At 41.5% G+C, this 16,267-nt stretch overlaps 1 protein-coding gene across 6 annotated transcripts in view; it reads left to right on the plus strand.

The window, feature by feature from the left end:
* Positions 1–16,267, plus strand: part of ubr4 (ubiquitin protein ligase E3 component n-recognin 4) — a 151,003-nt gene that overhangs the window by 110,709 nt on the left and 24,027 nt on the right. For all 6 annotated transcript variants that reach the window (XM_056275365.1, XM_056275367.1, XM_056275368.1 and 3 more), the window contains 7 exons: positions 900–1,139; positions 1,615–1,753; positions 2,070–2,195; positions 3,914–4,042; positions 4,643–4,992; positions 5,483–5,573; positions 13,598–13,682. In XM_056275365.1, coding sequence (XP_056131340.1) covers positions 900–1,139; positions 1,615–1,753; positions 2,070–2,195; positions 3,914–4,042; positions 4,643–4,992; positions 5,483–5,573; positions 13,598–13,682 — 1,160 coding nt within the window. The remainder of the gene's footprint in view (positions 1–899; positions 1,140–1,614; positions 1,754–2,069; positions 2,196–3,913; positions 4,043–4,642; positions 4,993–5,482; positions 5,574–13,597; positions 13,683–16,267) is intronic.

A 16,267-nucleotide genomic window follows, 5' to 3' on the forward strand; every position in this document is an offset into this window, starting at 1 on the left:
GTTGCAAGTGGCTCAACACACCATCTACTGTTTTAAATCAACCCTGAACCTTGCAAGGCCAATGCTGACTTAAAGTCAACCAGTTGGGACTTACCTGTCATGAAATTTAGATTAAAAAAAAAGAATGTTACGTCCTCTAATCAGAGGTGGGCAATCTACCTACCCTGCGGTGTCTGACAGCCTGCCGGAAGGTGGTCCGGTGGAGGGAACCACAGTGTGCGGCGGCGACTCTGGACACGTGCTGGGCCCTTCTTGCAAATCTCCCCAGCTACTCCTGGCTCACACATCCGTTACCCCTGACCTGCCCCACTCCTCAGCCCCACCCGCCCCCCTCTCAGCCCCTCCCCACCCCCTATCATCCCCTTGCCCACTATTTAGCATTTTTTCAAAATTATGCAGTGGATGGAGTTAGGCTCAAACCTGGGGGAGAATTTATACTTAAAAATTTTATTTTTTCTCCTTTCTCCTCAGTATGAGTATAGGAAGCATACCAGGTTCATTAAATTTGCTTAGGAAATTGTACTTATAATGGTAAATATTGGTGCAGGAAGGGTCATAGTGATGTCTTTTGATGTAATTTATGTACATACTGACAAGCAATAAGGGGGGCCAACATTACCTATCCACTGCAGGGAGAAAGTCACATACGCTGTGTAAATTAAAGCCTGAAAGGTGTGTGTGTGTGTGTGTGTGTGTGTGTGTGTGTGTGTGTATATATATATATACATACACATATATATACATATATATACACATATATATATACATATATATACACATATATATACACACACATATATATATATATATACATACATACACACACATACATACACACACATACATACACACACATATATATATATAATTGTACTTCCTTTTCCTCTATCTATCACCAGGCCCGCTCGTTGGCACAAAGCTAAGAAAGTTCAGCTGACCCCTGGCCAAACGGAGGTGAAGATCGACCTGCCCCTGCCCATTGTAGCATCCAACCTGATGATCGAGTTCTCTGAATTTTACGAGAACTACCAGGCTTCCACCGAGACCCTGCAGTGTCCACGCTGCAGCGCCTCTGTGCCTGCCAACCCGGGTGTGTGTGGCAACTGTGGTGAGAATGTCTACCAGTGCCACAAGTGCAGGTGAGCAACAGCGATCCTGCACAGGTTTGCAAATTGTTATGGGAAATAGAATTTATACTAGTGTATGGGGATTGTTGTCTTAAATAGATTCCATCCATCCAGGCTTGAATCGGATCCAACAAAAATACTAGGAAATTTATGAAAAATTACAAGCACAGAGGATAAACGGTTTGTTTGGTTGGTAGTCTACTGTCATTCCACTTATGTTAATGTTAGTTGTTACAGTAAAAGAATTACTTAGCTATTAAGTGTCAGGTTGTAGTTCAAAGTTTTGTCTCCCCAGCCACTAGTTACATAAATCATATTGAACACTGATGAAAATCCTCCTGTCCAGTCCACAGAAAACTTTGAAAAAAGGTACACAATGGTAAAATGGAAAAGGTTTTGCGGTCCTGCAACAAGAACAGCCAGAGAATTTGTTGAAAGCAAAATAAATTGTTAATTTCTAGTTAACTCAATGGCTTTCTGCTCTTAGGTCCATAAACTATGACGAGAAGGACCCCTTCCTGTGCAATGCCTGCGGCTTCTGCAAATACGCCCGCTTTGACTTCATGCTGTACGCTAAACCATGCTGTGCTGTTGATCCCATTGAGAATGAGGAGGACAGGAAAAAGGTAAGAATGAAAAGACGACTGAAACAGAAAAATGCAACATATTTCAACCACCTTTTCTAGGATGTCTTTATATATCCTGAAAAAGTTTTAAAATGTCTAAAATCAAAGTATTTATACCCAAGAGTTTTAAGTTTATGGGATAGAGTTAAAAGGAATTTAAAATTCAGTTTTATAAGTGTTGAAGGCGACAGTTTCTTTTCCATGTATTTTTGTGAGAAATCCCCCTGCCAGTTGGACCAATAGTAAAGTAAATTTCATATTTTTACTTTAATTTCTCGCAGCTTTGTGACTTTATATGTTGGTGTTGTGTCTGCAGGCAGTGACCAATATCAACACTTTACTGGACAAAGCTGACCGGGTTTACCACCAATTGATGGGTCATCGGCCTCAGCTGGAGAGCCTCCTGTCCAAGGTCAATGAGGCAGCACCAGAGAAACCACAGGTCAGTTTTCATTATGTCCTTGACCAGTGCATGCTTTGTAGGCCTAATACTGGTTGCTGGGAGAGAAGCAAAATTAGTGTTTGCAAAGATCAAACTACAATTCTCTTAAAAATAAATAGTAATAATATAATAATACTTGTTGGAACTGTACTCACTAAGCCAGGTTTCAGTGAGACACAGGGCAGCAGATCTGGAAAAGTCCGAGTTTTTTTCCGTTTAGGAGGAGCAGTTCGTCCATCTTGTTGGCCAGAGAGTGGACATTCGCCAGGTGGATTGATGGGAGTGAAGTGCTAAAATCTCTCCGCTTTCGCAGTTTGTTCCCGCTGGGGACAGCCATGTCTCAGTAATCATAAAAAAATCCAGTTCATTATAAACAATAAAACCATTAATGATAAAGGACTTTCTACAAAGAGATCTCATATTCAAGAGGCCAAAATTGGTTGGTGTCAGAGCAGAAGGAAAAGAAATGGGAATACAGCAAATAGGACATAACTTGCAGATATTTGCTCCAAACATTAGGTTGTTATTGTTTCTACCATTCGATATGTCGTGTGAATGAGAGGTCCTGTGCCTAGTAATAGTCTGTATGGGAAAAACTCACAGTGAGAGGGTTGATGACAGATGAGGCCAGTGGGGGTAGCTAGCAGGAGAAACTGGCATGCCACCGTTGGCAGAAATGGAGGTTCCAGGAAGGAAGTGTGGGATGTAAACAGTCAGTCACATGGAGAGGACTGTACGGCGTGCTGCATGTTGGTAATTAGCATTTGGCTACCCAGCCAGCCTGTTGGGGTGAACTTCGTCGGTCTTGAAGAGGGAGAAACGATCCCAAAACAGATTAAAATTTTCAATAAAACCTATATCGTGAGCTCTGCAGGCAGACTGGAGCCAACTGGAGGCTGAGGATGCTCCACGGGCCAGTGTGGGAATAGAACCAGAAATAAAAACGGACTTTCCACCAGTACTTAAAAAGTTTGTTAAAATTCTTTTTGGTCAGTTCAGACTTCTGACGAGCTGCATCATTTGTCCTCATGTGAATGATCACTCGATTGATGGAGGACAGGAGTGAGCGGATCAACCCCGGGAGTTTATCTAGGATATCAGGGACTGTGGCTCCAGCGAAACAGTTTGCAGCTGCATTGAAGAAACGGATGTTCCTGATTATGAAATCCCCAACTATTAATGTGGTTCAGGAGAAAAGGGGACAAGATGTTGGCTGTGGGTTCTCGTGACAGGAGAGTGTGGTCCACCTCTGTAAAAGTTTTGAAAGGTTTTACTGCTATCATTTGTGGTGGTTATGATTTGAACGGGGATACAGTCAGGGAAGGGTTTCAAAAGGAAAAAAAAAAGAAGGAAGAATTTATCCAGTTTTGATAATTGTGAAGGCCTGTGAAGAAAATGAAACGATTATGATCAGATTTCTTCTCAGAGGTCAAGTATGCAATATATGTGAAAAAAATTACCATGTAGTTGACAACCTACAAGTTGTTCATTAACACAAATAGCTGTCAGGCCCTCATCATAAGGCCCCAAAGAGGAGCTATCAGAGACATGACACTCCTATGATACTAGGTCTTATTGTTGTCCTTATATATGGAAAACTAATTTTTAGCCTCTGACTTGATAAAGGGAAAATTAGTCGTCAAAATATAGCCAATTATTATTTGCACATCTTCCTTAATTACCATAATTACCTCTGTTTTATTCTCTTATGCTCATAGGATGACTCTGGTGCTGGGGCAGGTCTTGGCACTTCCTCGGCCAATGTCAACCGGTACATTCAGCAGCTGGCCCAGGAGTACAGCGGGGACTGCAAGACATCGTTTGATGAGCTCTCCAAGATTATACAAGTTAGAGACTTTTCCTCTTTTTTTTTCAAGCCATCTCATGAGCTATCCCCCTTGCCCCCCAACTAAAAATAAATGGATTAACAATTCCCCAATTCTGCTGACGTATCATTGGTGAAAGGCCAAAAATCCTTTCAACTTGTTTGCAAGGTAGTAAGTTTTTCTAGCTCTGACATGACCAATGTCAATGCTTCCTCCACATTTTTGAGCATAGTATTAACTTTATTTTTCCATTAGCCACAGTGATTGTCACATCCCATAATTCAACAACCCTCCCTCTATGTTTTGCCACCCAGCAAGTGCTGTAGTATTCTTAGTACTCTTATGCAATAAAGAACTATTAAATCATGTTTAGAAACATGCCATGCAAATGTATTATTATCTTCATCATCATTATCATCATCATTATTGTTATTATAACTGTAATTGAATAAAAAATTCTAAATAGGCTCCCTTTCTGTTTTCTCTCCATGGGTTCAGTCTGTCTTTGTTTTTAAAATTACTTACAGGCATACTTACCAAACATGTTCTTGCATTAACCTGTTTGCTGAAGTTGCTATTCCCACCCACCAACACCTTTAATTCTTCTCCCTTTACTCACAGAAAGTGCTTGCATCCCGCAAAGAGCTGTTGGAGTACGATCTCCAGCAGAGGGAAGCTGCCACCAAATCGTCCCGCAGCAGCAACAGCCACCAGCCCACCTTCACTGCCAGCCAGTACCGTGCCCTCTCTGTGCTAGGCTGCGGCCATACCTCCTCCACCAAGTGCTATGGCTGTGCCTCAGCAGTCACAGGCCACTGCATCACCCTCCTCCGTGCGCTGGCCACCAACCCAGCCCTCCGGCAGATCCTGGTCCTCCAGGGGCTCATTCGAGAGCTGTTTGAGTACAACTTGAGGCGAGGCACAGCTGCCATGAGGGAGGAGGTGCGGCAGCTGGTTTGTCTACTCACTAGGTATGCACCGTCCTAAACCGATCCTTCCAGGTTTTTATGTGTTTCAATCTTCTGGGCTCACCCATAGTATGGAAAAGGGATAGTTGATCAAGCACATCACAAACAAAACAGGGTTAGGGGTCCCATTTCCACTGGTTCCACCCTAACTGAACAGTAGTGGTAAGATGAGGTGCTATGGATAAAAGCAACCATCAAATGTGGTGTTTGCATTTGTTTAACCTCCTCGGTTTGCTGTGTCTTTATATATTGCATCTGGTGTTTAGTTACTATGAAATACTATGAAAAATATGAAATATGGGCCCTGTGATGGTCTGGTGGCCTGTCCAGGGTGTCTCCCTGCCTGCCGCCCAATGACTGCTGGGATAGGCTCCAGCATCCCGCAACCCTGAGTTGGATAAGCGGTTTGGATAATGGATGGATGGATGTTTAGTTATTTACTAAATGGGTAATGTGGTCCATCTCTTGTTCCTGCCTCATTTTCCTGGTTCAGGGATCACCCAGAGGCTACTCAGCAAATGAATGACCTGATCATCGCCAAGGTGTCAGCTGCCCTCAAAGGTCACTGGGCTAACCCTGACCTGGTAAGTATTCCTTGTCCTCCAGCTAGAGGTTTAATATCTGCCAGAATCATCTTGTTCTTTTTAATGCATTCTGAAAAGCATTTCCATCTTAAACAGTTATTATATCTAGTAATGAGTCTTAAAACATTTTTTTTTATTAAATCATTAAAGAGAAATTTAACCGATGGGTATGTACAATCAGGTATTGACAAGTAATGTAGTCGATTGAAGCAATGAAGTCCCCACTGTGTACTGTAGTTTAGTTTAAATGTTTATTTGGGAAGGGACAATGTACGTACATTAATCAACATTCGAAACATGTAAATGTACCCGAGTTGGCTAATAGGCTAGTTTCCGTCAGCAGTCGCTTTGCCTGATGTTATTAGGCATCCTAGGATAATAAAATAGTACAAAAAAAACATTCAACATAGCTAATATACAAGAACAACAAGAGCAAACAAACAAGAAAATATATACAGAATATACAAATAATGTAGAAAAAGATAATAAAGATAATATCGAAAATAATATATATAAAAAAGCAGACATACAACACAGCTAATGTACAATACAGTTAAACAACATGTTAAAGGTGTGTTCGAATAGCATCAATGTTGACATAATTGGTTCCTTGACATTACACTTAAGTGAATAATAGGATGGGCACTCTAATTGTGGTACTGAGTTCCATTGATGTGATGCTTTAAAGGAGAAGACGGCCTGACTAAATGCAGTTCTCCTGAGTGGGATTGTGCAGTCCCTTCTAGCTGCACCTCTAGTAGCCGTGTTTGTGGTGGATTTGAAGTTGATGAAGCTGGACAGAGGAGGAGGAGCTAAACCATGCATGATCTTATAAACTAGGCACGCATTTTTGTATTTGATGAGGTTTTCCCAGCTAAGTAGATTAAACTTTTTTAGAATATGGCATACTGTATTGACAGAGAAATCCGTGTTCTCGAGCTCAGTCTTTCCCACATCGCCTACACATACCAGAATGCATTACGTGTAAGCTTCTGTAACGTCGTTCATAAAATCCTCTGGCTAGTGTTGTGGGACGTCATTTCCACCATTGGAAACCAAGCTCAGCTAAGAGAATGGTTTTTTTTTTTTATCACTTTAGTTTTTATTGAAGTTTTTAGGTCAATACAAACATGGCATCCGTATTCAGAAGTAAACATTGAATTATCTACATTTACTTGCACACAAGCCCAACAGGGCAACTCAAAACAAACAAACAAAAAAAACACACAAAAGAATGAACTACATGAGCTTCCTGTGGGTCTAACTTTCCAGTCTTAAGTGTTGTCATGAATTATGTTGTCGCGTGTTTGCTCCTTAAACCATGTTCATTTCTTCCACTGGTCTTCCATCCGAGGTACTGTAAGTCTCAATCGATGAGTCAGTTTTTCCATTGTATGAATGTCTTCCACTATTTCCATCCATTGTCCTTGTGTGGGGGCGTCCACCTGGCACCATTTTCTTGTGATTGCCTTCTTAGCCGCAATCAGCAGTATCTTAACCAAACATCTATCACTTGACCCTATATCGTCGTTTTTAAAATTACAGAAATAGAGGGTCATATAGCTCTTAGGGAAGTCATATCCAAGTACCTTTTGTATTACATCATGAACCATCTCCCAAAACATCGCTAGCTTATTACATTTCCAAAATATATGCGAGTGGTCTACATCCTCTGTTCAACATTTCCTCCAGCATGACAGTTTGGTGCTGGAGTATCTATTTTTGATTTTTGGTGTAATAAAAAAACGTATCAGATTTTTCCAGGAGAATTCCCTCCATATCCGCGAACTAGTGGAGGATTGATGAACTTTCCACATATTCTGCCAGTCCTCCTCTGTAATTTCTGTGCCAAATTCTAATTCCCATTTTTCTTTTATATATGTAGTTGAGTGTTTATTAGTTGTGAGAGCTTGATATAGTACAGATATAGTCCTAGATTTTCTCCCTTTATATGCGTTGATTATAATTTGAATCACACTGTTCACCTCCATGGAGGGTCCTCTCCTGATACGTTTGTTGTAATAATCCCTTAATTGTAAATATCTAAAGAAGTCATGATTCTCCAAATCAAACTTGTCTTTCATACCCTGAAAACTCTCCATCTCCCCTTTTTCCTCTAGAGTGCACCATGCTGTGATTCCCCAGTTAACCCACAGTTTAAAAACTGTGTCATGCCTCGCTGGAGTAAAGTCTCTATCATATGCTACCCATCTCAATAACTGTATCTCATCTTGTAATTTGTTGATTTTAATCAATTTAAACCATAACTCCAGTGTAAATAATGTGACTGAATCCATGTGGGTTTTTGTTTTCTTGTATACTTCTTTATCCCCTAAAATATTCTGGATAGGGTACCCACCATATTCCCTTTCCATGACTTTCCACTTGGCCATGTAATCTTGCCTACACCAGTCAACAGCATATCTCAGCTGGGCAGCTTTGAAATATTCTTTTAGATTTGGTAAACCCATACCTCCCTTTTCCTTTGAGAGTTGGAGAGTTTCATACCTTACTCTGGGCTTCTTCCCTCCCCAAATAAATCTAGATATTGTCCTATCCCACCTATCAAATTGAGCTTGAGTCACCTCTACAGGCAACGATTGGAATAGATAAAGAAGCCTTGGTAGAATATTCATTCTGTCTCAATTCTTGAGCTGAAGTCAAGTGGCAGAGTGGACCATCTATCAGTATCCTTTTGCATCACATCGTTGATCTTGCCGTAATTTGCTTTATGTAATTTAGACAATTCCTTGGTAATGTAAATTCCCAAATATTTGATTTTGTTTAGATTCCAATTAAAGTCAAATTTTCCCTTGAATTCTGTGGTTGGAGTATAATTGAGAACTAGCACCTGTGTTTTTGAGATGTTAATTTTATATCCAGATAAATGACCATATAGTTCTAGTAGCTTCATTAGTTGAGGGAGTGATGTATGTGGTTGCTCAAGATAGGCTATGACATCATCAGCAAATAGCCCCACCTTGTGGACAGTGCCATTCACTGTCACTCCATTAATTCCTTCATTTTGGCGAATGGCCTCCGCTAAAGGCTCAATGAATAACGCGAACAGTGTCGGAGACAAACAGCATCCTTGTCTTGTCGACTTCTGCAAAATGAACTTGTTCGTTAAACTCCCGTTTATTTTAATCCGAGTATTAGGTTGTTGATATAATGTTTTAATACACTGTATTGACTTATTGCTGAACCCTAGTCGCTCCAATACTGCATACAAAAAATTCCAAGACACCCGATCGAATGCTTTTTCTGCATCTAAACTTACTAATAGTGTAGCTTGTTTTCTCTTACTCGCTTGATCAACAATATGCAATGTCCTTCTGATATTATCATGCGTTTGTCTTCCTCTCATGAATCCTGTTTGATCTTCATCTATCAAATCACCTATGAATGAGTTTAACCTTTTGGAGATAATTGTCGTATATATTTTATAATCTACATTTAATAATGAAATAGGTCTGTAGTTCCCACAATATTCTTTATCCTTTTCCGGTTTTGGAATGACTGATTATTGCCTCTGACCATGATGGTGGTATCTTATTATTGTGAAGTGTCCAATTGAAGGATCTCAGAAGTATCGGTGCCAGCTCTTCCCTAAACACTTTGTACCATTCTGCAGGGTATCCATCGCTGCCTGGGTTTCTATTGTTTTTGAAAGAATTTATTGCATCTATCACCTCTTCCATCTTGATGTCAGCTGTTAATTTGTCATTTTGGAGCCGTCCAATTGAGGGTAAATCTAATGAATTCAAAAAGGTATTAATTTCCGCTTCGGATGCAGGTGTGGGTTGTGAATATAACTCTTCATAATATCCCAAAAATATGTCCTCTATGCTTTCCGGTATATTCGTTAACGCATTTGAATGGGGGTCTCTGATCTTATGTATATGGCCAACTGCTTGCTGTTTGCGAATACGTTTTGCCAACAGTTTAGTTGCGCGCGGGCCTGTTTCATAATATCTTTGTTTGAGAAACAAGCTTTTTTTCTCAACTTCATCTAACAGTTCTTTATTAATGTCTGACTTAGCCGATTTGATTTGCTCCAACACCACGGGGTTTCCCGCAGTCTGGTATTTCCTCTCCATTTCTCTTAACCTGTCCGTATTCTTTCTGGATATAATTGATCTTGCCTTTTTGATCAATGCTGAATGCTCTATTAACTTTCCCCTGATGACCGCCTTCATGGCATCCCAAAATATTGTTGGGTCTACTTCCCCATTGCTGTTTTCTTCTAGATATGTCCGAATATCCGCCTTTAACATAATCTTACTCTGCTCACTATTCAGTAGACCCACATTAAACCTCCAAACCGTATTTCGCTTTCTACAATTCAAATTAATTTCTAAATATACTGGATTGTGATCTGAGATATCCGCCCCTCCAATCCCACACTCCTTTACTCTGTAAATATCGTCTTTGCTCATAAGGAAATAGTCTATCCTTGAATGAACTTTATGTACAGCTGAGTAATGTGTATAGTCTTTTTCCTGAGGGTGTAATTGTCTCCACACATCATCCATCCCCATCTCTTCCAGCGATATATTTACAAATCGAGTGACCTGTGTTTTAGTCCTTTTGATACTGGTCGTATCCATTTTGTGATTCAAAACGACATTCAAATCTCCCCCACAAATTAAGACCCCCTCTGACTTGTTTGCTATCTCATCAAACAAAGATTTAAAAAATCTTATATCACTTCAGGAGGGGCGTATATATTTACCAATGTCACTGGTTTGTTCTCTAACCTCCCCTTCACTATAATATATCTCCCCTCCTTGTCTCCAATCTCCCTATCATAATCGAATTGAGTTTTGTTTGATATTAAAATTGCAACACCTCTCCTGCGCCCTTCCTTGTAGGAGCTATAATATGAACGTCTTTACCCATATTTCTTTAGTTTCCCATGCTCTATCTGTGTTAAATGGGTCTCTTGGAGGAATATGATTGTACATCCTCCTTTTTTAGCTTAATCATAACCTTTTCCCTCATCTTTAACATATTTAGACCATTAACATTCAGCGACATTATTTTAGTAGTGTGAACCATCTAGACATCTTGATACTCTTTTTCCATATATTCCCACAGAGCTCCAGACAAAAAAACTACAAATATAAAACACATTAATCAACAACAAAAATAACTTCCAACTAAAGGGGCCTAACCACCCCGAGTCCCCGTTGGTAGGTGAAGGGGAAATCCTTTTCAGAAAGGGCCCCACTCTAGACTTGACATTTTGCCCATCACATGGGATAAGCCTACAGCCTTGTCTAGGCATGTCCAACGTTTGGCAACCATACACTCACCGGCCACTTTATTAGGCACACCTGTCCAACTGCTCGTTAACGCAAATTTCTAATCAGCCAGTCACATGGCAGCAACTCAATGCATTTAGGCATGTAGACATGGTCAAGACGATCTGCTGCAGTTCAAACCGAGCATCGGAATGGGGAAGAAAGGTGATTTAAGTGACCTTGAACGTGGCATGGTTGTTGGTGCCAGACGGGCTGGTCTGAGTATTTCAGAAGCTGCTGATCTACTGGGATTTTCACGCACAACCATCTCTAGGGTTTACAGAGAATGGTCCGAAAAAGAGAAAATATCCAGTGAGCGGCAGTTCTGTGGGCGAAAATGCCTTGTTGATGCCAGAGGTCAGAGGAGAATGGCCAGACTGGTTCGAGCTGATAGAAAGGCAACAGTAACTCAAATAACCACTCATTACAACCGAGGTATGCAGAAGAGCATCTCTGAACGCACAACACGTCGAACCTTGAGGCAGATGGGCTACAGCAGCAGAAGACCACACCGGGTGCCACTCCTGTCAGCTAAGAACAGGAAACTGAGGCTACAATTCGCACAGGCTCACCAAAATTGGACAATAGAAGATTGGAAAAACGTTGCCTGGTCTGATGAGTTTCGATTTCTGCTGAGACATTCAGATGGTAGGGTCAGAATTTGGCGTCAACAACACGAAAGCATGGATCCATCCTGCCTTGTATCAACGGTTCAGGCTGGTGGTGGTGGTGTAATGGTGTGGGGGATATTTTCTTGGCACACTTTGGGCCCCTTAGTACCAATTGAGCATCATGTCAACGCCACAGCCTACCTGAGTATTGTTGCTGACCATGTCCATCCCTTTATGACCACAGTGTTCCCATCTTCTGATGGCTACTTCCAGCAGGATAACGCACCATGTTATAAAGCTCGAATCATCTGAGACTGGTTTCTTGAACATGACAATGAGTTCACTGTACTCAAATGGCCTCCACAGTCACCAGATCTCAATCCAATAGAGCAGCTTTGGGATGTGGTGGACCGGGAGATTCGCATCATGGATGTGCAGCCGACAAATCTGCAGCAACTGCGTGATGCTATCATGTCAATATGGACCAAACTCTCTGAGGAATGTTTCCAGTACCTTGTTGAATCTATGCCACGAAGGATCAAGGCAGTTCTGAAGGCAAAAGGGGGTCCAACCCGGTACTAGCAAGGTGTACCTAATAAAGTGGCCAGTGAGTGTATAGCCTACCTCTCTCCGTGGCATGTGATGAAGAAGCCTTTTGTAATGGAGCTCAACTCAGTCAGAACGATACCAATCCTACTTTCTCCGATAGGCCTGGAGCTTCTCTTTCGTTCGTTGTGCAGCTTCACGTCTTCCTTTCGCGCCTTGGACTCGTTACCACCCTGCTCGCGTCCCAGTCGCCTCCACCTGCTCTGTGGCCGTGGTTGCCGTGTCATCGTCTGGTATCTCGATGTCGCAGCCTCTTGTCTTCATGTCCATCGCAGCTTCCCTGGCATTGTCGTATGTCTTCGTTCCGTTGTTCCAGTGGATCCTTATTTTGGCGAGGGGTGTCTGGAAACGAATTCCTTTACCCTTGAGCACTTTCTTAATGCCCAAATATGATTTTCTTTTCCGGACCACTTCAGTTGCGTAATCGTGATCAAAGTAAATACGTTTGTCCCCTATCTCTCTTATTCTTTTTCCATGCTTTCTTGAGAATCATTTCTTTTATATCAAACTGTTGAAAGTTCACCACTATTGACCTGGGGGGAGCTGTCGGAGGGGGTTTCTGAGTGAGGGCTCTGTGAGCTCTTTGTATCTGGAGATTGGTCCCTTCTTCTAAGTCAAGTTGAGTATTCAAGAGTTGTTCCACGTACTGGGTAATGGAGCCTCCCTCCGTTTCCTCTGGCACACCAAAGATTCGAATATTGTTCCTCCTTGACCTCCCTTCCAGGTCCATTATTTTTTCTTGCATCTGGCGCGTTTGGATCGACATGTCCATCAGTAGTTCTGTCGAGTCCGCCTGCCATTCCTCTAGCTCGGCTATGCGCTTCTGGGCTTCACTCGTGCGCTTTCTGCGCCTGTATTTCGCCGTTGCTCTCTGCAAACTTCTGTGTCATCTCTTCTCGGAAGCAAGCAATCTCTTCCTTCACTTCCCTTTAAGAGAATGGTTTTTAAACAGCATATTTAGAGTAGATTACATTATTAGAAACCCTGCTAGGGTGTCGTTTTTCAGGTTGCTGAACAGCATCATGATATGTCTGTTTGTGGCCAGAAAAGACTCTTTCACTACTGAGAGATGCAGAAATGATCAGGGAAAACTGCAGATGTTTTTCATGTGCTATCCCTGTTGCAGATGGACAGAGATAAGGTTGAAAATCGATGAATATTTCCTTTAAAGTAGGTAACTTGCTTTCAAATATAAGTACAGCAATTTTACTTTACCCCATCAGTAAACATGGGTCCTCTTCATCCACGATAGTATTTTGAGCTGCGACTTGTAGGTAAATGCATTATCTCATTGCTATGCCATAAAGAAAAAGGGAAAAGCCTCTTGGTTTTCTTTACGACAGTTTAAGTTAAACATGTTGCCAAAATACAAAAAGTAACCTGGTGCCACTTTAAAGCCAATATGGTCATTTTTTTCCCCTTTTTGTACAAAGACGTTTCACTTATTTGAGGAATTTGATGTTTTGATGTTTTGTGCATTTGTATTTTTGTTACACAACAGGTTAGCAATCTGCAGTATGAGATGCTGTTGCTGACTGACTCCATTTCCAAAGAAGGAGGATGCTGGGAGTTGAGGTTGCGTTGTGGTAAGCTGCCTCTCTAAGATAGACCTGTATGAAGAATTTGTAATTATTGTCAGTGATGTTGTTTATGTTTTGATTTTTTTTTCTATTGTTTTGATTGGGATTGGTTTATCCCCTGTATAGGATAAGTATTGATTGTGAACGCAGTAGTGTAGATATTAGCCTTGGTTCATCTCCTGTCAATGGCTTTTGCTAAGCTTATGCACATACTTAAGTAAGATTTTCGATATGTAATTAACATTTATCAGAGCATTGAGACTGCTTGCCCAGCTTTGTGAAAACATAAATCAAGACTTTGGTTGATGCAAGTATTACATTTTAATTCACTGCACTTTGAACGTTTTGATTCAAGAAAACAGAAGCTTCTTTTGCTATGCGCACTGCAGTCACAGTGTCCCTATAGTAGCCCCCAGCTCCCCACAAGCTCCCTTGCTATTAGAGTCAAACTATCTTTGATTCATTTTAATTTGCCATTACCATTATATCACAGTCTTAGTTTTGTGACTTAAGATCAGACCTTCTCACACAATTTAGTGAATGCTTTGCTTCTTGCAGGACATCCTTAATAATGATAATAATACACACACTTTTTGGGATAAGCGGCTTGGATAATGGATGGATGGATGATAATAACAATTATAATAATAATAAAAAAATAATACTAATGTTTTTATTTTTATAAAAATCATAATACTAATAGCAGCATGGTGGTGCAGTGGTAAGTGTAGTCACCTCACAGCAAGAAGGTTCTGGGTTCGAGCCCCGGGGTAGTCCAACCTTGGGGGTCGTCCTCTGTATGGAGTTTGCATGTTCTCCCTGTGTCTGCGTGGGTTTCCTCTGGGTGCTCCGGTTTCCTCCCACAGTCCAAAGACATGTAGGTCAGGTGACTCGGCAGTACTAAATTCTCCTTGGGCATAAATGTGTGTGTGTCGGCCCTGTGATGGACTGACAGCCTGTCCAGGGTGTCTCCCCGCCTGCCGCCCAATGACTGCTGGGATAGGCTCCAACATCCTCGCAACCCTGAGAGCAGGATAAGCGGTTTGGATAATGGAATGAATGGTTTACTTTTTTCAACCAATCATTGCCAATCATGGCCCTGCAATTGGTAGTGACTTGTTGGGAAAATTCCTTACGCTGGCGAGATTTTTTTCCCCCCCTGCCTTTATTTCCACTCCACAAATGCCCAGAGTCTTGTGTTTTCTCCTGCACTCTCCCGTCTGGTTATATCCATTATGCTTATTATTGGTAAGGTGCAGTGACATGCCTGTCCTCTCTGAGGAGGGCCACTTTGGATGTCATTGTAACTCTAAAATATTATTGCTACTGGCTTCTGGCATTCATTTTTTAAAGAGATACTTGCATCAAAATCCGACTTTTCCTGTTGTTAATCGATGTAAGGAGTGTGGATGTGATCGATGAGACAAATGGTAGCCCTAAAATTACATATATGGCCAGACGAGCGATATCGGCGGCCGAGTGACTGATTTCCAGTTGGCGAAAATGTGGTAACTTGCCGTGTCACGAATTACCATTAGCATAGAGGGCGTGTCTGTAACGGGGCGCTATAAAAGCATGGTAGCATCTCATATCATAGCCAGAACACACAGCTAGTATATTCAGGGGTTCCACTTTGTTGGCTAATAAATTATAGTAATTCTCTCTGGACAAAGCGGAGCTATGAGAGCGCTACAACCAGCCATGTTCAATATATTATTGTGTGACTGGGTTTTGCTGTGTATTTGAATGTATTCAATAGTAACGTCACTTTAGACAGACAAACAAGCTAACTTAGCTAGGCAACATTAGGCTTTACCATTCGGTTGCATCCCTGGTCCTCTCCTCGCAAACACGTTGCTCAACCAATACAGCCAGGGCTACTGCTGCGGCTGCTGCCAGTGGCTCGAAGGAATGCGGCTGTATTGGCTGAGCAACATATTCGTGAGGCGAGTAGTCAGCTTCCACTGAGAAAGAGAAATCGTCTTCCACTTCCACATCCTCAACCTCAAAGCTGCTGTCGGTGGTCTCGTCGCTCGCCCTTTTCTTTTTTGTTTTGTTTTTGTAAAGTGATGACAGAACAGGAAGGGGGCTGTTACCAGTGAATTTCTCGTTTTTCTACGGCAAACGGTTTAGCCCGTGTTTAGCCCACCCAGCCACACCCACGTGACCACCCTGAATTTCAGTAGCCAATAGATGTGAAATCATAAAACCACACCTACCTTTCGGTTGTAATTCAAACCACCCGTGTTAAAAACGTGCTCAGAAACAGCATGAAAGTATCTCTTTAACATGATTTCAGAAATTTTGTAGTTGAAAATCTGTCCATCCCCTCAGATAGCAATCTTTGGTAGACCCCCAGACAAAGTCACTACAAGGCTATCCAATGTAATGTTATTGCCTTTGCCTCTTTAATCACCCATAGAAAAATCTGCATTCTTTGAAAATCCTCTCAGCCACTCTCTATTATAGCATGGCTCTGGGACATTTTGTTTCTACTTAAACTGAAAAAAATTAAGTTTACAGTGAGGGGCTCCTCTGATAGGTTTTATTCTTACCGGAAGCCATTGATTGAATATGTTGATTGCCTCCTT

This window comes from Lampris incognitus, chromosome 2 (genome assembly GCF_029633865.1).
Source record: "Lampris incognitus isolate fLamInc1 chromosome 2, fLamInc1.hap2, whole genome shotgun sequence".
NCBI lineage: Eukaryota > Metazoa > Chordata > Actinopteri > Lampriformes > Lampridae > Lampris > Lampris incognitus.